Genomic DNA, 23084 nt, shown 5'->3' with positions numbered 1-23084 from the left:
ACTGAAACGTGGAAGTGAATGACATAAGGCTCAAACATTGTACTGAAACGTGGGTGTGAATGACGTAAGGCTCAAACATTGTACTGAAACTTGGGTGTAAATGACATCAGGCTCAAACATTGTACTGAAACTTGGGTGTGAATGACATAAGGCTCAAACATTGTATTGAAACGTGTGTTTGAATGACATAAGGCTCAAACATTGTACTGAAACTTGGGTGTGAATGACATAAGGCTCAAACATTGTACTGAAACGTGGAAGTGAATGACATAAGGCTCAAACATTGTACTGAAACTTGGGTGTGAATGACATAAGACTCAAACATTGTACTGAAACGTGGAAGTGAATGACATAAGGCTCAAACATTGTACTGAAACTTGGGTGTGAATGACATAAGGCTCAAACATTGTACTGAAACGTGGAAGTGAATGACATAAGGCTCAAACATTGTACTGAAACATGGACGTGAATGAAAAAAGGCTAAAAATTTTAATGCTGACTAAAGATCCGTTTCCTTGATGTACCATATGAAACACGTTTTCTTTTTCTTTTTTCTCTTTTTTTTTCTTTCTTCAACTTTTTCCTTTTTTGAGTTGGGTTCTTATTTTCCCTTGCAGAGGTTATATTTCTCCACACAGAAATATACATTACAAGGGTTGAAACACGTTTTCTGTTCTCTAAGAGAGGCAAATATATAACATTTGATGTTGACCAGGCTCATGTGGTAAATTTGGTGTGGAATTAAGGTGCTTATTTCGTGTATGTCAAGCTTTTTTCGATCTTCTAGTTTGTTCTGAATGGGGTTTTGTTATTGTTTCGTGCAGTCGGATGCACTACAAACAACATGGACTGAACTAATTTCCACACAACGTGAATTGAAATAACGTCCAAAACAACATGAAATTAAGTCCAAAACAACAAGAAGTTAAGTAATCTCCAAAAGAACAAGAACTGAAATAGAGTGAATTCCAAACGAACATGAAATCAAGTTATTTCCAAAGCAACATGAAAAAAGTTGTCTCCAAACCAACAGGAATAGAAATAAACCAATCTTCTACAGTCTTCATAAGTTGCATGCCAGGGAATGAAAGCAAAGGGGTATCGTGAGAGAAATTCAGTCGAATCGAAATAAATTTGAAAGTTTAAGAAATGACAAAAAAGTAAAAATTGACACTCCCCAACCCTCCCCAAAAGAGGATGGACTTCCCATGTATATGGGCATGATATGGAGAGGAGACAAAGCACTGAGGACACTGTGAATTGAACATTGAAATGAAATGTGAATAACAAAAGGAAGTATGTTTTGTAGTTTTTAAACTCAACAGATACTTTAAAAAGATTTGCTCTTCTCAGTTTTCTCATTAGGGTACCACGTCCATGTTGTCATTTAAACAGAAAAAAATGATTCGTCAGATTTCATGAGATCAACAGTTCAGTTTCCCTGTACACAGGACGCCGCCATGTTTGTGTGAAGATAAAGGGTTTTTTCGTTCACCTACATGAGTCGTGGTTTGTTGACAGTAGCACCTACCTGAACACGTCCATGTTCCTTCAGAAATCGTCGCGAACCGTTTCTTTAAACCAGACAGGTTGGCTTGGTAATGAAACACTTTTTTTTAATCGTTGAGCAAGAAACCGCTGCATTCAGGCGTCATGTCTTCACTTCAGTCTTCGTTGAGGTACTGGTTCTGCAGTGGGGCCAAGTCACAGAGTCTTAAACGCAAGGTCAGGTGTAATTGTTCGATCGATTGGTTGGTTTAATGATTGGTTGATTGCTTAGTTAAACATTTTGGGAACACATTGCCATACTGCTATGTTCAGAAGCAAAGTAACTGAATGAAATCAACGTAAATTAAGTATTTTTGACTCACTGACTAACTGGTTCTAATAAATCAACGACTGATTGATCATTTTACTTGTTATTTATGAGTCATTTGTTAATGAATTTTGAATACATCATTCATAATCTATTCATGGGCAAGCTGGTATTTGTGGCTCGTTGGTTCGAGGTAAGGTGACTGATGTATCGATATGTTGATGACTTAGTAATAACTGCCCGTTAGCATTGTGTGTGGTATGTTCTCTCTCTCTCTCTCTCTCTCTCTCTCTCTCTCTCTCTCTCTCTCTCTCTCTCTCTCTCTCTCTCTCTCCATCTATCTATCTGCATGCAACCGTTTGTCTGTCTGTCTCGGCTTCTCTCCCCCTATTTCCCCTTCACGCGGTGTGTGTGTGTGTGTGTGTGTGTGTGTGTGTGTGTGTGTGTGTGTTTATCAGGCAGTCTGTGGTTCAGTGTTCTATATCTTGATATGTACGTAGTTAAATGCTGTGGGAGGATTATCAAGAGTTTTTTTTTCAAATTCAGCCCTTTCTTTCAACATTATGTAGTTTATGTATAGTTCGTTCTGATGAAGTTCAGTATGCCAATTCTGGACGTTATGATCATGTGACTGTCTGTGGTTTGAAAAGAAACAGTGTCAGTTGGGTGTTCTGCTGATCTATCCAAATATCACTAAAACCAAGATTGTCTAGCATGTGCTTTACTGATGGACGAAATGGAGCATTGTATGTATCTTCTTTATGGAATCTCAACAGGAAAACGATGGAGCAGGTATGGGTAATTGCGAACAGCGTGTAACTGCGAACGATTCGTATACTGCCCCACTTGAAGGGTTCTGAACGGTTGCATTTCACAATTTAACGTTTGCTTCGACCTTTTTCTAATACTTTAATGAATATTCATTTCTAAGACCCTGTCAAACATCAGCTGGTTCTGGCTATTTCCGCGCTCTTCTCTTCGCGCACCACTGCAGATCACGGTTACAAACGTACTCTCAAAATCCTAAAATCAAGGGAAGCAACTTGTAGGGCTTGAACTTTGACACAGTTTAAAAATGTTTTATTTGATCGTATGTGTTGAATGCGCATTACCAGTGCTGGGAGAATTTAAGAAAGCATATTGGTGACAGATCCGAACGTCAGTTTTGACAGGAATCTGCAAAATGGTATCGTTTGCAATTAGACCATGGGGTATTCTGACGTGAGTTTATTTGCGAACGATGCTGCACAGTTACTAAACACTCTCAAAACTGTGTGTTTGTGTGCGGAGTGGTGTGTGTGTGTGTGTGTGTGTGTGTGTGTGTGTGTGTTTGTGTGCATGTGTAATAATACCAACAATACAACCGTCTGGTGCGATGTTCCAACAATATACTATGTCTAATGAGTTAAAGACCTGCTTCTGTTTTAATTGTCTACATGTACACAAAGCCATCGTTCGCAATTATAATAGCCCGTTCCCATTTACCCTCAGGCACCCCTGCTGTTTCAAACGTCGACAAAATGTTGAAAAGAATGAGCAGATGAACTTTTCCTGGTGCAACCAGTCGGAGAAACTATCAAAAACAAAAGAACTACGTTTGAAGATCGTACGACATGTTACCTTTACATTACACACGTTGAGCTGGTCGCTTCGACTAGATCGTTCGCATTCAGGCATGCCTGCCATATATGACGACAATTTATCAGCATTCGTAATATCTATCAATTTAAACCAAGAGTTTAACATTCGACTTTTTGCAAGACGATCAATAGGATATTGCCCTAATTCACCAAAAGATATGCAAGCGGGAGTTCATCTACGAACACCCGGTAACACTTTATGATACCGTATTTGTAACTTTGCAGCCAGATCACACATTTGCGGACACCATACTTAACAACCGTACAAGAAAATGGGTGCTGTTATTCTATCAAACAGTTCAACTTGTATACCTGAAGGAAACATCAGTTTTCTATATTTTCGAAATAAGAACATCCCTCTTGAGGCTCGATCAAACAATCTTTTCTACGCCAGTTCGAATTCATTGTTGTATTAAGTGACAAACCAAATATTGGAAATCAAATGCTACTTCCGTTTTACAATATATATATATATATATATATATATATATATATATATGTGTGTGTGTGTGTGTGTGTGTGTGTGTGTGTGTGTGTGTGTGTGTGTGTGTGTGAATTCGGGAATTCGGGAATTTTTCTTACCTTTCTTCGTGGAAAGACTTCCACTTTAAGATTATTTAGTTTACAAAACGAATGCATAGCATCAAGCGCATTTTGGAATGATTCAGCTTTTTAAAATCATCATCAGTATATACAGAAGTAGGAACATGTTAAACAACTGATCCATTTCAAAAACATCCATATGCCTTTGCTCAGCGTTATATTTAAGCAATTCTAGACCACCATTGCTGTTTCTAATGAAATTTCTCTTACCATTCAAGAAAACAAAAAAAGAGGTCAGGTTTTCTCCCTAACACCAGTCTTGAATAGTTTGGCTGCCGTAATAGTTCACAAGATGACTGCAGAGAGTGACTTAATTATTTCACTTGTTGCCTGCTTGCGTGCATGATTTTGAATATAGGATGTAGAAGACTGTTTGCCACTGCTGGGAATTGTGTAAGGTGCAAACGTTGAGCCAGCATTTACGGTCAAAGATATGATGGATAGAAAGAAAATGACAGACATGGGTTGTGGTTTCAGGGAGGGCAGGTGGCTCAGACCTCACGCCTGCCCCCAGACCTGGACGACTTCGTGTTGCAGCTGACTAACCCTCAGACCCACCGGCCTTCCCTCACCTCACCCATGTGCACAGCCTCCACCATCACCACCTCCACCACCTCCACCAGCAGGACCAGGGGGGTGACCGCCAGTGGCAACCTCTCCTCCTACTCCCTGTCCTGCATTCCCCACAGCCGCCGACGGGAGAGTGGCCTGGGACATCTCCGGGAGAGTGGGAGAGGGCGTGGCGGGGGAAGTGGGGAGAAGGACCAGCGCGTGGAAGGAGGCAGACAGGAGCGGGGTTTCCTCCCAGACCTGGACACCGACCGCTCGGCCGCTCAGTGCCCCTCCTCCACCTCTTCCAAACCATCCGCATCCCTGAAGTCCTCGGCATCATCGCCGTCCTCCCTGTTGTTGCTGTCCAGCCATACTGAAAGCAGCAACCCCTACGCCACCAGGAGGGGCCACAGACTGTACCGTAAGCGGCACGAGGACGACAGGGGCCGCGGGGAAGTACGTGAGACTGACCCTGACCTGCGGAAAGGGAAGAGCCTGGACACGAAGGACGTGGCCCTGTCCGTGTCAGACAGCAACTCGCTTCTCTCCCTGGACCGTCAGTCGGGGGCTTCCCGTCTCTCCAAGACCTCCACCCTGTCTTCACTCTGCAGCGATCAGGACCTCGATCTGGGCCACAGATCTCAACACGACTTCGACAAGAGCAGCTCTCGTGCACGTCGCATCCAGAAGTCAGCGACGACCACCCTCCTCACGTATCCCCAGCGTGCCTCTTTCGATTATGAGTCCACCACACCAGAGTTATCAGAGGGTGAGGAAAAAGTATCGAAGGACAAGAAGGGTAAGGAGGGTAAAGAGAAGGAGAAAGAAGGCGGGAAGAAAAAACGGTTCGGCAAGAAGATGCTGGCCAAGACGTTACGAAGAAGCCAAAGCGCCAGCTATGCCAGGGACGTTCCAGCACACGCACTCTTTCTGAGGCATCGCTTTGGGGGGAAAGGCGTGGAAACGGTAAGCGGATTATGGTGATGAAAAAGTGATGATGCTAATGATGATGACGATGAAATGCTAATGTTAACAACAATGATAATGAATGTATTGTATTACCTTTTTTGTATCAGTTTTTGTCACAACATATTTCTTTGTGTGAAATTCGGGTTGCTGTCCCATGGGAGAGCGCGTTGCCATAGTTCAGCGCAACTCAAAAAAAGTTAATTTTCCGACATGAATTTTGCCGGGGACAATCCTTTTATGCCGTGTGTTCTTTCACGTGCGCTAAGTGCTAGCTGCACACGGGACCTCGTATCATTTGAAAGACTCGGAGTATGATGAAGATGATTACAAGTTCCTTCCTTTACCCTTCTCTCACCAGTCAGTCTGATCGCATCCCAAAAGAGTTTTCTAAACTGTCTAGAAGATATTAACTCCTTATTTTTTTGTCAACATGTTTTTGTTCAGCACAACTTACACTGTCAATGGCTCCCTGATAGGACAGGGGAAGTCTTACCGACTGCAAATAATTATTCAAATCGCGAATAAAACAGATATTGTGCCAGCGTGGTCAACCGTAAATTTTGATTCTTTGCAGTGGATTAACTCTCTTCTCTTCTCTTCTGACAATCCCTTATGCCACACATACGTTAAAACAAAGCCAACAAAAGTGAAACGATGACTTACTGTCAGATTTGTCTGAAAAAAATCTGAGCATTTGGAAAAAAGTTAGATCGAATATTTTTATTTGGTCCAAGTGGAATCGGTTGTAATATAAATAGTTATTGTAAAACACTATGCTAACCTAATTTACCCTGTCAAATATTCCATATCTGGAAACACGTAAATAGATGACAAACGCCACCCCTGTTTCCGTTAACTATCAGTTCAAACTATTTCAAAGGCCTTAGTTCACTTGTTTAAGAGTAAACATTTTGTTACTGTTTAAAGCATAAATCAAGGCCGCATATTTCCATAACTGTCATGCCCTGCAGCCCTTATGGAATGGATAAATCAAAGCAGAATGTGTTTGGAATGCGATATTTTTTGGGGAAAAGTACCTCTTCTTAAGTAGGATGTATACGCGCAAAGCGTAATATATACAGTTAAATGTTGCATGACACACGCTATGAAGCAAAGATAAGACAATATTGTGAGTTGTACATTATGCATGACAGTCATGTCTGTTATGTGGACTTTTCCTTGCAGCCTCCTTGTCTTAACAGAGTAAAGGGAAAAGAGAGAAGAGAGAGTGTGGACTGTACAACTGTGTAGAACAATAATGTAACTTGAGCTGAACATATTGAAGAAAAATCATGACAAAGGTGGGCTGTACACTATGTCTGTAAATTATAACATTTGTGTAAGCTTTACACTACTTGGGACAATCATGATGGTAGTTCAGTCTCTACGCCATGCAAGAAAATCGTGATTCTCGACTATCATTCCACCGACTTACTCATCTACAGTAACTTCGGCGCCCTTTCTCGACAGCCTAGGCCAGTTAGCGGGCTTGGTTTCTGCCACTGCCAGTAGATAGTATTGACACGATTCAGCACTGTGTTGTGTGTGCCTGTGAAGGGTGTGGTCGCTGAACAGGCTGTCATGCTGATCGTCAATGTCTCAGAGGATGACTGGCGATGAGTCATTAGAACGGGTCGATATGAGCCCAGGGCAGGCCAAACCCGGCGGTGGCCTAACAGATCAGACAAGTTGGGTGGGTCGGTTGGCAGGCTAAAGAAGCTTGCTTGGTTTTTCGCCTCATTGCCCGTTTCCATATCTGTCTGTTTATCAGCCTGTTTGTTTGTCTGTCTGTATATCTGCTTACTAACCGCCGAAAATGGTGTAATATTTTTGTCCCATTGTAAAACAATGTGTGCATTTATTTTATTTATATATATTTTTTTCTTTTTCAAAGTTTTGATGAACCAGTACCATTAGAGGGGAACTATTGCATATTAAAAATCTCTGATTTTGAAAACGATTTTTCATATGTTCATACATATGTGCGTTTAATCATTTTATTATTTATTCATTTATTTACCTGTGTCATGTGGCATAGTATGTATCAATCAATTACGATTTTCGTTTCACTGACATACATACGCATATACTAGCAGACAAATGTACGTATATTTTTACAGTCGCTTACAGACATAACTGGGTGTGCGGGCGTACACACACACACACACGCACACACACACACACACACACACACCATTTGCCATCTCCCATATCCACTTGTATGCATATATGTACAGAAGCAGTCTGTCATCTCACTAAAAGTTTGTTCAGTTATATGCTGACTGTGTTTTACAATCTTCGTATCTCATATATCTCGCCCCATGATGAATTATGTATCAACTAAAAACCGATGTCACTTTCAGAATCAGATGCTTGTTTATCTTTGATATTTTTTGTTCTGTTACTTCACATTTGAGCATTTCTAACAAAGGGACAAATATACTCTGAAGACAGACTGTTCAGACATATATTTTTCTTCCTACCCTTTGCGATGTATAACTTTCATACCGCACCAGTGCGCGCGTATGTATATTTATCGCGAATTCCTGCTTCTTTGAAACTTTCCATTCAGATGCACTGCTGAAAGTTCCAACAGAAGATTAAACAAAATCTCACCTTCCTAATCCTCTTTGGACTGATTTTATGGTAGTGTGCACCCATCCACACACAAAGTCAATAAACTACAAACAAAACAAAACAAAATAAAAACAAAACATGAAATTGGACAAACAAAACTGAACAAAATATTGAACTATTCCTCGAGTGACGTCGTTTCCGACAGCAGTTGTAGACAAATTTCCCGAATGCGCTCATACGATGCTCCAGTATGAGCTGAAAGGTACTTTTATTGATTTTTTTTTCTGTTTATGTGTACAGTTCGCAATTATCCAAGAATAATAATCATCTTCTATTTCAATTCAACAGCATTTGCTGCTTGGTCCTATATTTCCAATCATTCTATCAATATACACACACATACACCGTATGAAACAACAATCGTTAATATCATTAAACTACGATTGTGGATGCAAAAATATTCTGATAGATATACATATGGTAATTAATTGGAAAATATTAGTTTATGATGATGATTATAATTTGCACAACAGGCTGCCTACCTGGGTAGAGCCAACTGACAGCTGCCATTTGGGCGCTCATCATTCCTTTCCTGTCTCATTCAATCAGGTTTCAGCCACGCACACACATACTCATACAGACATGTAATATTTTACGTGTATGACCGGTTTTTGTTGTTGTTGTTGTTTTTTTGTTTGTTTGTTGTTGTTTTTTTGTTTTTTTGCTTTTTTTAAATTTTTTATTTTTTAATACTCCGTTTTCGAGGGTATGCGTGCTGGGTATTTCTTGTTTCTGTAACCCACCGAATGCTGACACGGTTTATAGGATCTTTAATGTGCGTATTTGATTTTCTGCGTGCGCATACACACGAAGGGGATTATGGCACTAGCAGGTCTGCATATATGCTGACCTGTGATATTGGAAAAAATCTCTAGCTGTTACCGAGATTTGAACCCGGGGCCCTCAGATTGAAAGTCCAACGTTTTAACCACTCGTATTTAATCAAAGGAAGCATAATCTATTTATGTTGACACAGGGAAGGTGCATTTATTTATTTCATTATAGATATGTATATATATATAACGATCCTTATTCAGACGAAGACCAAAGCCCCTTACTGAAGAGGGTCACATGACACAATAAATCGACATCACAAATCAACCAATAATAGCTAACGCAATAATCAACTACTTTCACGAAATAACAGTTTATAGTCTCTTCGGTACTTTGTATATGTAAATGGCCAAGTTACGCGGGGTAAACTAGCTCGTGTCTTGACGATAATTATGAGCAAATTAAACATAAAAGTACATGGATCTTTGTGATATTTTGGTTGATTTAACTTTTGTCTGAGGTCACTCAAGGCTGGGCAACATGATAAAATATAATTTATCTTCCTTACCCAGACTGTATAATCGACACAAGTACATACAGAATCACTTATAATACTATATCTGAAACTGTTAACAGCAATACTAAAACTATCAAATCTAAGATTTGTCTGTGCATTTGTATATTTGTTCATTTCCATCTCAGTATATGGTTCTATCCCCTCCATGTTTGAAAAGTCTTTAACTGTGCAAATCTATCTCTAGTTTCCTACAATCAATTATTCGTTGTCTAAAACACTTGTCTGACCAGCAGCGTAACCCAACGTGATTAGTTTACTAAGTTAGGCCTCGAGGAAAAAAAGGAAACGTGTATAAACAAATAAATGGATACATCATTAGAGTATACATGTGATCAATTGTTGAATGGCCCTTTTTAAATACTGCTTGGTGTTTTCCAATTATATAATTCTGAATTATTCATTATTGAATGGGTGAATGAGAGAGAGAGAGAGAGAGAGAGAGAGAGAGAGAGAGAGAGAGCACAAGTTCATCTCCATGTTTCCATCTCCTACTCCTTGATACTCATATCCATACGCAAGTTAACGAAGAATACTCGTTCGTTTGCTGCCCAGTTATTTCCACCTTGACCAGATCACACAACCTGTCACTGGAGGAGAAAACCATCCATTCGTCAATTCATTCATTCATTCTTTCTTTCATTCGTTCGTTCGTTCGTTAAATCGTTCATTTCATCAGTTCGAGGATCGGCTCGCCCGAGGGGCTGCCTACCCTTCCGACGGCCTAAAAGAGGGAGGATGGGGGAGGGGGGAAGGTGAAACCAGGAGATCCTCTTCACCACGCCCCATCCACAAAACTACTTCTGCCGATGCCGCCATGATGTTACGTGACGAGTATGGCAACATCGCGTGTCAAAACAAGAGCAATAAGAAAAGCTTGTGAGTGTAAATATTTTTTTGCTCGGTGTACCTTGAATTTTGTGACCTTTTTTTCCATTTTTCATCACTCTCTCCCTTTTATTCTCTCCAGCGTGTTTTGAGCTGCATTTGTTTATTTTCTTAATATGTATTTTGCTTGTATGGATGTATGCAAACACACAAGTAGTTAGGTATAACTGTGTGTGTGTGTGTGTGTGTGTGTGTGTGTGTGTGTGTGTGTGTGTGTGCTGTTGTTGTTTCTGTTAATGCTGTATTTTTCTAGGATGGTACAGTATCATATCTGTTAAATTCCAGTAAGATTCATCTGAAGGTCGTGGGTCATTTTCTCTCTGTCATTCATGTTCAGAATAACGAACAATATACCAGGCCTATTTGATGATTATGTTCGATTTTACTACTGATGATTTTAAAATGATAAACAAACTACACACTCAATGTCGCAAGAACATTGATAAACATGTTCCATGTATTTTTTTTATCATTTCATTTTATTTCAGTTTTCTTTGCACAGAGGACTGCTTGCAATAAAAGGTTAACACTGTTGTTATATCATAATACCTCATAATCTGGAATTGAATTTTGTTTGATGTCACGGGACGTCACACTTACTGGTGATTGTAGAATATGATTTTTGGTTTCGTGTTGACTAATCACTGATTAATTCACACACCCAGTCCTCCTTCAATCAAGGAACCGATTGCTCGGTCACTGTCATCTCAAGACAAAGACGGTTTATGATCAAACCAGCCCATCAGTAAAGACTGTTATTTTACAAACTAAGGTTATTAAACATACCACCTCATCAATACAAACCAGTCCATCAGTAAAGACCGTCATTGAACAAACCAGTCCATCAGTGAGTTCCTGTGTCCTGTCTGTCAGGGCCAAGACAGTGAAGAGGAAGCTGCAGTCTCTGCGAAGACGTCACACGGACTCCACCCTGAGTACCCTGACCAAAGAAGGCAAACACTCGGCCTTCGTGGACCCTGATCAGGCGATGCAGTGGAGTCGCTCGTTCGAGTCCCTCTTAACGGACAGAAGTACGTGGGAGGTGGAAAGTTCAGTTTGCCGTGTGTGTGTGTATGTGTGTGCGTGTGTGCGGGAGGCATAGTCTTTATCTGTCTGTCTTATCACTTTCCTTCTCTCTGTCAAGGACAGATTCGCCAGGCCGAAAATCTTAATCCTTCAATAATAATAATAATAAAACGTTTTGAGTTCTCTCTCTCTCTCTCTCTGAAATATAGCTTCGTGATGTAGATGGTTGTATTTATTCATTTGTTGTTGTTGTTCAGCACCAGATTGATGAACACTGCAGGACCGCAGGACCTTTCGATAGACCCAAGTGTGGGATTCATATCTTTGCCAATGTATTTCTGTTTGGAACTGACCACATCGCTGAACCAACAGAGTTCTGTCTCTTCCCTGCATCCTTTTCCATCTTTAAAAAAAAAAAATTATTTATTTATATAAATCCTAGATTGGTTTGTGCATTTTCCTTGATCTTCTTTTTAGAAAATGATAAAATACCACATTCGATGCTCCTTTTTCTAATATCTGTTCTTCGCGGATTCTTTAGTTTTATGAATTTAAATTCTTCGTGTGTGGCTTCAAGAAAAACACGACACAGGTATGTGTTACAAGTTATTCACCTTAATGCGTGTCTCTTTTGGGGTGAGATTTTTCGTCCAACCGACTGTTGTGTGCTGAAATGCAAACATTTCCTCCAAACTCTGTCAACACTGACGAACATTTCACTGTTTTTATCATTTCATCACTGTTTTTATAACAGCCTTCCGGCTTGGAAAATTAAAATTCAAACGTTTGTCAACACACCACACAGAAACCTTCAATAGCCTTTTACAATCTGGCAAGATGGAGGATGAAGAGCCGCAGTAAAGATATTTCAATGCTTGTATTCATTCATTTATCTATCCATTTCCCTTGTAAATCATCTGTTCATAAATTTTCTTGAAATGGCTAAATCTTTGTAAACATTTTTTCTCTTAAAAACAGATCACTGGCTCGGGAACGATGTTACTCGCGCAAGAGTAGTGCGTGTTAAGTTTTAAATGGTGACAAACGCCAGAACGTAAGGCAAAGTGATCTGTTTAAATCAGTTATAATGGGAAGGAAATAACACATCACATAACGTGCAGTGACCTGTTAAAATAAGTTAAAATGGGATAGAAACAGCAATCAGATAACGCGCAAATAAGCAAACCTAAGATGCTGATATGAACGACAAAACGATCTGCTGGGGAATGTAAACAGTGTGGGGCCTTTACGTTGAGTGTAAAAGACAACAGTCTTTCTATAGTTCAAGTCTTTATCTTTTCTTCTTTAGTGTTCTAGATGAATGAGTTCTTTCCGTTTAAAAATATTTTCTGTGGTATATTCAGTCTCATTACTTGGCAGAACTGTGTTGCTTCTGGCATCAATGTAACTTGAATGCAAAGCACAAAGAATTATTATTTCATCAAAGAATGAGGATATGACGACATGGCTATTAATCTGTTAATAAGAATGCTTCAGTTCTGCGAAAAATGAATTAGCAATCTGACAGTAAAATGAGTGGAGACGTTTAGTGTTCTTTTGCCCTTCCCGGATGTGAATAACAAGCGGGCAAGCAGGCACGGACAACCGAAATAAGGTTATTGCAGAGACACTTGAGCTGGTAAAACGACATGGAACCAGTTACTTTGCTTCCAGTTTTATGTATGAACTTCTCATCGCACATGTTGGTATTTGTTCAGTCACGTGCACATGACTCCCATTTAATACCAAAAGACAGTTGGTGCCAAAATGACCTTGTTTACTGCCGCGTACCAGTCAGGAACATGACCAGGACACCGCAAAAGAGACACGTATTAAGACGATTAACCTTGACTCATACCTGTGTCCGCAGCTCCAACAGCAGCAGCAGCAACAAACAACAACAACAACAACAACACACACACACACACACACACACACACACACACACACACACACACACACACACACACACATCGCAGCCCCCACACATACATACACACACATTCACACGCACAGAGCTCTCATCACACACACACACACACACGCACACACACACACATCGCACGCGCGCGCGCACACACACACAAACAAAAGAAAACAACAAACAAATTAAAAAAAAGGGTGGCGCTGAAGTGTAGCGACGCGATCTCCCTGGGGAGAGCAGCCCGAATTTCGCACAGAGAAATCTGTTGTGATAAAAAGAAATACAAATACAAATACAAAACACACACACACACACACACACGCACACACACACACACACGCGCGTGCACGCACGCACGCACACACACACACACACACACACACACACACACACACACACATCGCAGCTCCCACACATACATACACACACATTCACATGCACAGAGCTCTCATCACACACACACACGCGCGCGCGCGCGCGCGCGCTGCCACCGATTTGCAGCAATAGGGTTGGGAAAAGATCTCTGTTGCCATGAACGTAGCGTCTAGCGAGTTACTCAGTCTACTGAATTTGGGAAAGGCCAGAGAGACTGTTCGTTTTGAAGAAATCTGCGCAATGTTGGTTTAGAAATGATGCCAATATGTGTTTGATTAGCAAAGGATCGTGCTCTACTTTTCATGCCAGACTTAGGCCGCTCCTTCTTTCTTTCTGCGAGGCAATCAATGGTGTGATGGCCTTGTACTTGGTTTTTGATGTACTATTTTACTTTTCTCATGATTTCAGATTTTCCCAGATGTAGATCGCTCGCTGTTTCACTACCAGCAAACCTGCCAGTTCGCTCATATCCCCAAATACCTGCTTGTCCAGGGCCGTATGTCCATGTAAGCGTTTGAATCTGAAAGTTGTGCAATGCCTCAAACCACTTCCACTTGAAGGAAGTTCACTGAGTCAGTCAGAATCATGGCATGTTGATTTCCAGTCGCACGAATAGATGACAGCCACTGGATAGCATGTGTCAATCTGAACTTCCATTGTAAGGTTGGAGGTTGTGACTTTGTATGCGGCATTTTCTTCCCATTTTTTTCTTTTCTGGTTTGCTTTGCTTTGCATTGAATCCCCAACCGGACTGGTCTTTGGTGACTGAGGAAAAGTCCGCCTGTGCCGCGTGGTAGGCTGATCAATAGGAATTGAAAGACAGAGCGGGGGTAATCTGCTCGGTCAGTCAAGGGAAGTAATGACATACGTCTTTTGTACAATAAAACGACTCGAGAATAGAGACGCACCAGACAAGAAAAAAAGACAAACACTTAGGAACAAAATTTATTACAACACACAATAAAATACCATAGCTCTGCCGCATAAAAAGCAACAAAATTGGGCTTCAAATTACACCGAGCACGGACGGAAGGTTTTAATAACCTTACCAGCTTATCCACAGGAACAGCCACAAGATCACAGGGTCTTAATTTTTTCCCTTTCGCTTTTCAGCTTACCGTTTTCCCCCGATTCTTCCATTGCTGACATGTAACACGAGAGGCAAAGCCTTCATGGCTCACGTGTCATTCCAACTGATAAAAAAAGCAAACGGACGCCGTCGCCTCCGCCCTACTCCCCTCTCCCGCACCCAAATGCAAGGAGTGCTGCGTGGCAACGGACAGCTTGAAAAAGTGTTCAGAAGGATCTGCACGAGACCAACAGTTCTAAATCAACTTGTCACTAATGAATAGACAATATACGAAGGAGACGGAAAATAAATCCAAGTTCAGTCTATTAGAAATCTCGAAACACGCACTTTGTAAATGGAAAAGGGGCTGGAGTTGATATGGGGCATCATCAGGTAGGGTAAAAGAAATGTCCTGCTCTGAAAGGACCCCAAGGGAAGTAATTCTAGACCGACCGAAGTGGAGTATTAACGGTGCTGCACCTGCCCAGAACTCGAATATTTGAAGTCGCGAGTGATTTGCAGTTGTATTAGCCAGCAAGTGTCAAAATCCATATAAATATCAGGTTTGTTTATATTTACTTCTTCTTGTTGTTGTTTTTTTATTCATCAACATTATCAGTATCCTTTATTTTGCATTTCATTATCTATAATTATCTTTTTTCTATCTTTATTTTAGTCAATATTTTCATTTATTCATTCATTTGTCTGTTTATCTATTTATCTTGTTTGATTTTATCATATTCTATTTTATTTTCCCTCAAGGCCTGACTAAGCGCATTGGGTTACACTGCTGTTCAGCAGATGTGTAGCTTATATGGATTTGTCCGAACGTAGTGACGCCTAGCGCCTCCATGAGCAGTTGAACTTAACTGTTGCACAGAGGGCGTGGAGCTTTTCCGTGGGTTTCTGCGGTCCGAGTTCAGCGAGGAGAACCTGGAGTTCTGGATTGCCGTAGAGGAGTTCAAACTAGTGAAGCCCCGTAAAGTCACCTCTGTGGCCTTCAAGATCTACTCCAACTTTGTGGAGGAGCAAGCTCCACGTGAGGTCAGCCAGTGTTTCCGCTTTGTCTCTTTTCTGCTCTCATCCTCCTCTCTTCCACTTTTGGACAATGTTCTGTCTGTCTATCTCTCCGAGCTCATGGTGCTGTTAAATCTGTTTTGTTTTTTGTGTGTGGTTTTTTTTGTGTTTTTTTTGTTTTGTTTGTTGGTTGTTGTTTTTTTGTTTGTTTGTTTTTTTGTGTTTTGTTTTGCTTTTTTTTGGGGGCGGAGGAGGGGAGGGGGTTGTTTTTGCTGCCCCATCATTTGCGCCGTTTCAGTGGCATTACTCACACGCCGCTCTTTTAGATTCCCCCATACACGGCCACACCCGGGTTCGTCCGTCACAGTTCCAGCGTCGGAAGTCCGCAGGAAACCATCGATGTTAGGTCGCCAGGAGGCCACACACCAGAGGAGACCCTGCACTGCTGTTGAGTCACTTCGGTGGTGTTCAGTGGTGCCTGTTCTGATTCAACGTACTTAGGACACCACCTACCAAGCCCCATACCAATGACAATAATGGCTTAGTCGCGGAGCCAGACTGAGTGAACGTCCCTCCCAGAGAAAAGACCGCCACCACGTCCCTCAAACAACAGCCTCCCGTGAATCTACCGACACTGAAGACATTGACAGGACTCACCCCAAGCACAGAAGTGGAGGGGTATCGAAAATGAGGTCACCATGAGAGCAGGGCATGAAAGGCCACAGACTTGACTGTTTTGTTTATATTGATGATAATGAAGGAGGAGGAGGGTGACGATGACGATGTTGCTATGGAGGGCCATTTTGGTTTGGGACTGCGTGACGAGGATGTACTCTACGCTTCCTGTCATAATGATATCCTGGCGTTAAGCAGGCCTGAGAGATACAGACACTTGCAGTGTTGGTCAGGTAATTAGAGCAACACACCCAAAGACACATCCTCGAAGTGGATGATACTCGACTGTGTGGTCCCAGTTTCCCCATTTAGGCCCACAGCACACTCAACTCTGGGTAGGAGCCGGTCACGGGCCGAAAAACCCACCTCCGCTGGGATTCGAACCCGCGTCCTCCCAGCCGTCAATCCGCGACGCTAACCACTTCGCCACGGCGGCTGGCATTAAATCTGTTTTCTGTTTTCTTTTTTGTGGTTGTTTGACTGTCGTGTGCTGTTTTGTTTGTTTACTTATTTGTTTCGTTGATGTTTCCGAAACATGACAGTTGTTTGCTACATTCTTACTTCGATATTACGGTATGAAGCAAATTGGCCATATTTCAGGGCATCGTGATCGCAGTGTAAGGATGTTGCAAAGAATACCATTTTCCGATAAATATAAACAGGTTAGAATGAAGACTTAAACATCCACTGTATTTCAGTTATATTTTGAATTGAAATGTACTTCAAGCTGCTCTAGAAAGACGATGTATTTTATTTTCGTTGCGGGAAACATTTAAAGGAATTCTAGGACGACGAGGCTATAATTTTACTCTCTTTTTTTTGTTTTTGTATAATTGTAGGAAGCTCATTTGATGGAATCAAATGCCATGATGTGGTACAAATATAAATACAATTGTTATATAATTTAATAATGATTCTTAATAAAGACAGTGAACAGCAACTACTTCACTGTCAGTTCGATCGTAGACCAGTTTAGTTCAGTTACTCAAGGAGGGGTCACTGCGTTCGGACAAATCCATATACGCTACACCACATCTGCTAAACAGATGCCTGACCAGCAGTGTAACCCAATGTGTTTAGTCAGGCCTTGCTGGAAAACAAAATAAAATGATTTTTTTGTATAATGACTTATTCCGGCCATGAAGTTAAAACAGTCAACACTCGCACTGTCAAACTAACAAAATACTGTAAATAGTTGTGAAAAAAAAACAAAAAAAAACCCTCCATTATTTACAAAGAGAGAAATTATATCATACATGTGAACATGTCAACACAGACCGCCAGAATATTCGGAATAAACGACGTGTCAAGCTGCAATAATTTTAAGATATGATAAAGGATTCATTTTAAAATTTATCCACTGTATTCAAACAAAATAATATTTAAAGGATGTTACTGAGTTTAAACAAAATAAACTATCATTTAACGGATATTATGCAAAATGTATCAATCATGTATTCATGTGCACTTATGTGTCTGCAGGAATAATGTTTAACATGACTGTGTAATGGGTGTTTTATATAATCACGTATAGAAAACTAGAGGAAATGTGTTCATACATAAGATATCCCATGTGTGGGTTGTGTTCTTTTCACATTACGTTAGCTAAGCAAAGTGTCCATAACTCTATGCTGATGCTAGATATAATGTCTGTTATAAAACTGCCCTGTTACACATGATGAAAATGTGTCCACCTTGACCAAATTGATAGAACAATATATTATAAGTATAATGACTTATGATGACGATGTTATTGTTAATGTACACTGTATTCTTTTTTTTTCTTGCTTTGTTTTTTCCCCTTTCTTTTCCATCTACTCTGAATTGTTATAATGAATTCATGTACAAAATAAAATGGTGGTCGACCCAAGAAAGTCCGGGAAAAAAAATGTATCAATCATGTTGATGAAGCAGCAGAAACAATAATAATTATTTTCAGCATATGTGGCCATTTAATTTCGAAGATATAAAGTAGTTCATTCGTAGGCGCTCTATATGTTTTTCAACTTCAGTATCATGTAAATCAAAATCCAGACATCACTAATTCTTCATTTGGCTTTATATCTCGCACTTGTATGCATTTTTCTCTGATTAAAAAAAATTCTGTCAATTTAAAAAAAAAAAAATGTTCAGTATCTTCAGATTTTAAAAAAATGTGGGCATCATAATTGGTTATTTTCGTCCATTATAAAGTCCGACTCTGAAGCCATTTGAGACAGATATAGTAATTAGGAAGGTCCGAGTTAATGTTGGTTATTGCATTCCATTTGTCAAGACAGTTTGGTTTCTGTTTATATGATGCTATCTCATTTTATTGTATTCGATTTGCCACAAGAATTTAGTCTCTGTTTAATTTTCACTAATATCCCATGGTGCCATCTGCTTCCTCTTTCATAGATGATATCATTTGAAGTGAATCCCGAAGAATTAAGAATCAAGGTTTGATGGTAATCGGTTATAAGTCGTTTTTGTGGGATAATCATTGACGGGTAACAACAATACACTGTAAGTAACGAAATCGTAATTAGTCTGTTTAGTGGCATTTTTCTTTTACCAACTGAGGGTTATTTAATTCGATCTTTGGGTTACAGTTCTTTGTACATGTAAAAGTATCACAAGACATCACTCACTTAATGATTCCATTCCACATTACTACACCTCATTCATTTTACTTGCAGTCAGTCCATTTCTAGTTCAAAATATTTGCATTTGGAAACCAAAAATGGACTTTTTATCACGTGGAAACCCTTTTTCGGGTAAGAAATTATTCTATTTCAAAACTTTACGTTCACATTGCAAATTAGTGGCTTAGAAACTAATTATTTACTCATTTCATATCTGTTATAGCCTGATGTGGCATTACACAGCTTTGCATTGAATGCTGATGAATGGATGTGTATGTATGTATGCATGCATGCATTTCGCTGTTACAGATCAACGTGGACTCAGGAACAAGACTGAGGACTTTGGCTAACCTGGACACGCCCTGCAAATCCGTGTTCGAGGAAGCTCAGCGGAAAGTACAAGCACTGATGGAGAAAGACTCATACCCACGTTTTCTCGAATCCGAGATTTACCAACAAATCATTCGAAGTTCCAAATGTTAAGACGGATTCAGGCGCAAAGAACAACGAAATGGACAGTTCGCGAAAAGATGTTTTATTTCATATTTGTATTGTTTGATCATATCTGTATAGTTTCAGTGATGTTGCAAACAAATGTGTTTGGGTATTTTGTCACCACCCGTTATTGCCTTCAATTGCAATGGACGTGAGATCCGTGTTACTATTCAAAGAAACGCCCCACCGTGCCTGTTGTATGCGTTTGACATCCACTTAAATGTGTTATGGTTTATTATATTAGTCATAAGCGCCTAATCAATAAGAATGTCAGACTCAAGACGTAAGTCATAAGCTGACATCAATAGGAATATTACTGATAAAATGTATTGACGTGTTCCATGTTAGATAATGGTAGTTTATATAAGACTTCGCAAGTGCAACTAAAAGATATATATCGTTTTATTAATTTTGGGGGATATAACTTGAGAAAAAAAAAACAACTGTTACAAGAGTTTTTGTTAATCGAGTGCGTTTTTTAAATCTTAGATGAGCGACACCACTGAAAAACTTGCATTGACAACATGTCAAAACAAGAACGTTTTTTTTTTTCCGCATGAGATTAACTTAGAGCGCCAGCCAGACTGTCTCGTACTGGAATAATGTGATGTGTGTGTGAGTAACGTGAATTAGTGTGATGCGTACCTGAGCTCAAAGTGACCCGCGTGTTTGTAAAAAAAACAACCACCCTGAAACCGCCCACTCATTCTACATCAGGCAAGGCTGTCGGCTGGAAAGTATGGTAGTCGCTTCGGAAGAGGACAGTCACTGAGGGAGATGGCACGGCATTTGGCCTATCTACAGCCTGTAGCTGATTCATGTACTGATGTTACAAGATCTGTCAAACCACGACAAACGGAGTCAAAGGGGCGTAGCGTTCTGGAAGGATGGAAAAGATGTGAAAGATAATAATTATGGTGTATATTGTTGTGACAGAAACACTGAAAACTGAGACAAGCAATTTTATATTGAATTCTGCGCATCACAGGAAGCCAGTGAAGTGTTCTGAGCAGTGATGTTGCACTCTCATGTCCGGGCGTACGGACCACGAGTCAGGCTGCTTGCTTCTGAATGCGTTGCAAGTCAATTGAGTTCGTTATCAGGGAGACCAGCCAGGTGAGAGTTACATCAGACTAGTCTAGACAGAATGAAAGAAACAGTAATTTTGTTGGCAGCAGCAGAACAGTGGAAGGGAGAAAAGGAGCGATTTCTGCTCAATCTCCGTAACTAACAGAACAGAGTGCGACATAAAAGTTTGACATGTGCATCCACAAAGAGCATTTCGTCTAGGCATATGCCACGTATTGCCTTTTGGCAAAGCACGCCAAGTTGCAGTGAACATGATAAAATTATTGCTTTTCGATCTCCACTTATTAAAGTCCCTGCTTTTCTGTTTTCACTCCACTGGACTTACCTGTCATTCTTACCTCATTAGTACACTCCCTCTTTAACTTTCCGCCCTTCCACTGACTGTTACCTTCTGAAAGTTCCTGATATCCGCGCAAGAACCTGTGGTGAACGCTCTTTCTTCTTTGCCGCTCTTCATATCAGGAACAACCTTCCACATTTTATCCGTTCATCTGAATCTGTCTCTGCCTTAAAGTATTCTAGATTCCCTACACCACTACCCCATGCCTGCCAACTCACTTTGCATGTATGGTGAATGAAAGAAAGGGGGATGAGTTGGGGATGCAGTATGGGGAGAGAGAGTGTTTGCGAGTTGTTCATGAAACTTTTCATGTAAAGCACCCTAAGCTGTCAGTGAGAACGGGTGCTACTCAAATGTACATTTTAAAGCATAGTTTGATTTATAAAAAATAAATAGGGAGGTGGGGGAGAGGGGGGCGTATATAAAAATCTAAGTATATAAAACAGATAATGAACTACTGACGTAGAGTTCGAGACTGATATAGAATCAATAAGCTTACATGGTTCCAGTCGCTTTTGTTTTTCGTTTTGTTTGTTTTTTCTTGGATGCAAATTGTGATTTTTGCGCTTGATACATGTCGACTATTCATTTTACTTCTTATTTGTAATTATCACTTTTTTGTACCTTGCGTTAAAAAGAAATGCAACATTGTATTCTTGTGTATTTATCTGGCTTCATTTGGTTGAATACTGTGGTATCCTGCAATTTTCGTAATCTCCATCATGCATTCTGTCTGTAATCTCGCTAGAAAGATGTTGTCATGGGACGAGGAAATCATGTCGAAAATAACAAGAGAGAGAGTTCAGTCTTCAGATGATACAGTTAAACAGGCCATAGCCCCTTCTGTAAGGGGTGAAAAAAAACTGTTAAACAAATTAGCAAACAAAAACACAGAAACCTTACAAAAACATCAGCAGCAAATATTGTCAAATAAAATATATGTCGCTTCTCTTTTTCTTTTGAAAGATCGACACAAAAATATTGCAAAATGTTTAATAATTTGGTCATTCACAGCTGAAAGTAACAAAGTCAGATTAATTATTGTGGGGAAATTCCAGAACTACTAAGAATTTGGTTCTTTTCTTAAAATGACATAGGCAAAACTACAAACATTCGTGAATTCATTTATTCTGCGAATATAATAAGCTTAGTCCTGTATAAAGCATGCAGTTTTGCTCAAATTGTTGTATTCCATAGTTACCTTAAAACATGTCAACTTCAGATGTCTGAGATCTTTATTAATATCTGTACTGTTTGGTTTTGCTTTATTGATTCCACTTTCATGTACAAAGAAATTGGCTATCAATAACGTGAGAAACGTCCATCAATTGTATACATTTGATTTTGGTTATCATGGTCGGAAACAGCTTTCATTGCATGGTGCTTAGCAGAGTTGGTAACAGTTTTCATTGTAGGATGGTTAGCAAGTGTAAAGACGCGGATTTCATTGTAGGGTGGTTAACAGCGTTGTAAACACACGGTTTTCATTTTATGGTGATTATTAAGGTCGGAAACACAGTTTTCAATGTATGGTAGTAAACAGACTTAAAAAAACAAAACAAAACAACAAAAAAAAACACACAAAAAAAAACAGATTTCATTCCATGGTCGTTAACGTAGTTGGAAACACATAGATTTCAGTGTGGTTACACTGATGGTGGTGACCATTGTCGGAAACAGTTTTCATTGTATGTCATTAAAAGAGTTTGAAATACAGGTTTCAATGTAGGATGATTAACAAACTTGTAAATACAGGTTTCAATGTAGGATGATTAACAAACTTGTAAACACAGTTTTCATTGTAGAATGGATAACATTATAATTCTTCTTCTTCTTCTTCTTCTTCTTATTATTATTATTATTATTATTATTATTATACTATTATCATTATCATTATTATTATTATTATCATTATTATCATTATTATTATTATTATTATTATTATTATTATTATTATTGTTGTTGTTATTATATGATACTAATACTAATTCTATGCT

The 23084-nt window shown here is 39.8% G+C and overlaps 1 protein-coding gene across 4 annotated transcripts in view; it reads left to right on the top strand.

Moving 5' to 3' along the window:
- The window catches only part of LOC143276267 (uncharacterized), a 44358-nt gene extending 21511 nt beyond the window's left edge, over nt 1-22847 (top strand). For 2 of the 4 annotated variants that reach the window (XM_076580756.1, XM_076580757.1), the window contains exons 2-6: nt 4537-5577; nt 10245-10444; nt 11327-11484; nt 15728-15891; nt 19473-22847. In XM_076580756.1, the coding sequence (XP_076436871.1) occupies nt 4639-5577; nt 10245-10444; nt 11327-11484; nt 15728-15891; nt 19473-19646 (1635 nt within the window). In that variant the 5' untranslated portion in view covers nt 4537-4638 and the 3' untranslated portion in view covers nt 19647-22847. Of the gene's footprint in view, nt 1-824; nt 1726-4536; nt 5578-10244; nt 10445-11326; nt 11485-15727; nt 15892-19472 lie in introns of all 4 variants that reach the window. The other 2 variants (XM_076580754.1, XM_076580755.1) reach the window with 2 other exon arrangements.
- Nucleotides 22848-23084: the final 237 nt, after the last annotated feature.

This window comes from Babylonia areolata, chromosome 31, assembly GCF_041734735.1.
Source record: "Babylonia areolata isolate BAREFJ2019XMU chromosome 31, ASM4173473v1, whole genome shotgun sequence".
Lineage (NCBI taxonomy): Eukaryota > Metazoa > Mollusca > Gastropoda > Neogastropoda > Buccinidae > Babylonia > Babylonia areolata.
This window is presented reverse-complemented; position numbering and strand designations above follow the sequence as displayed.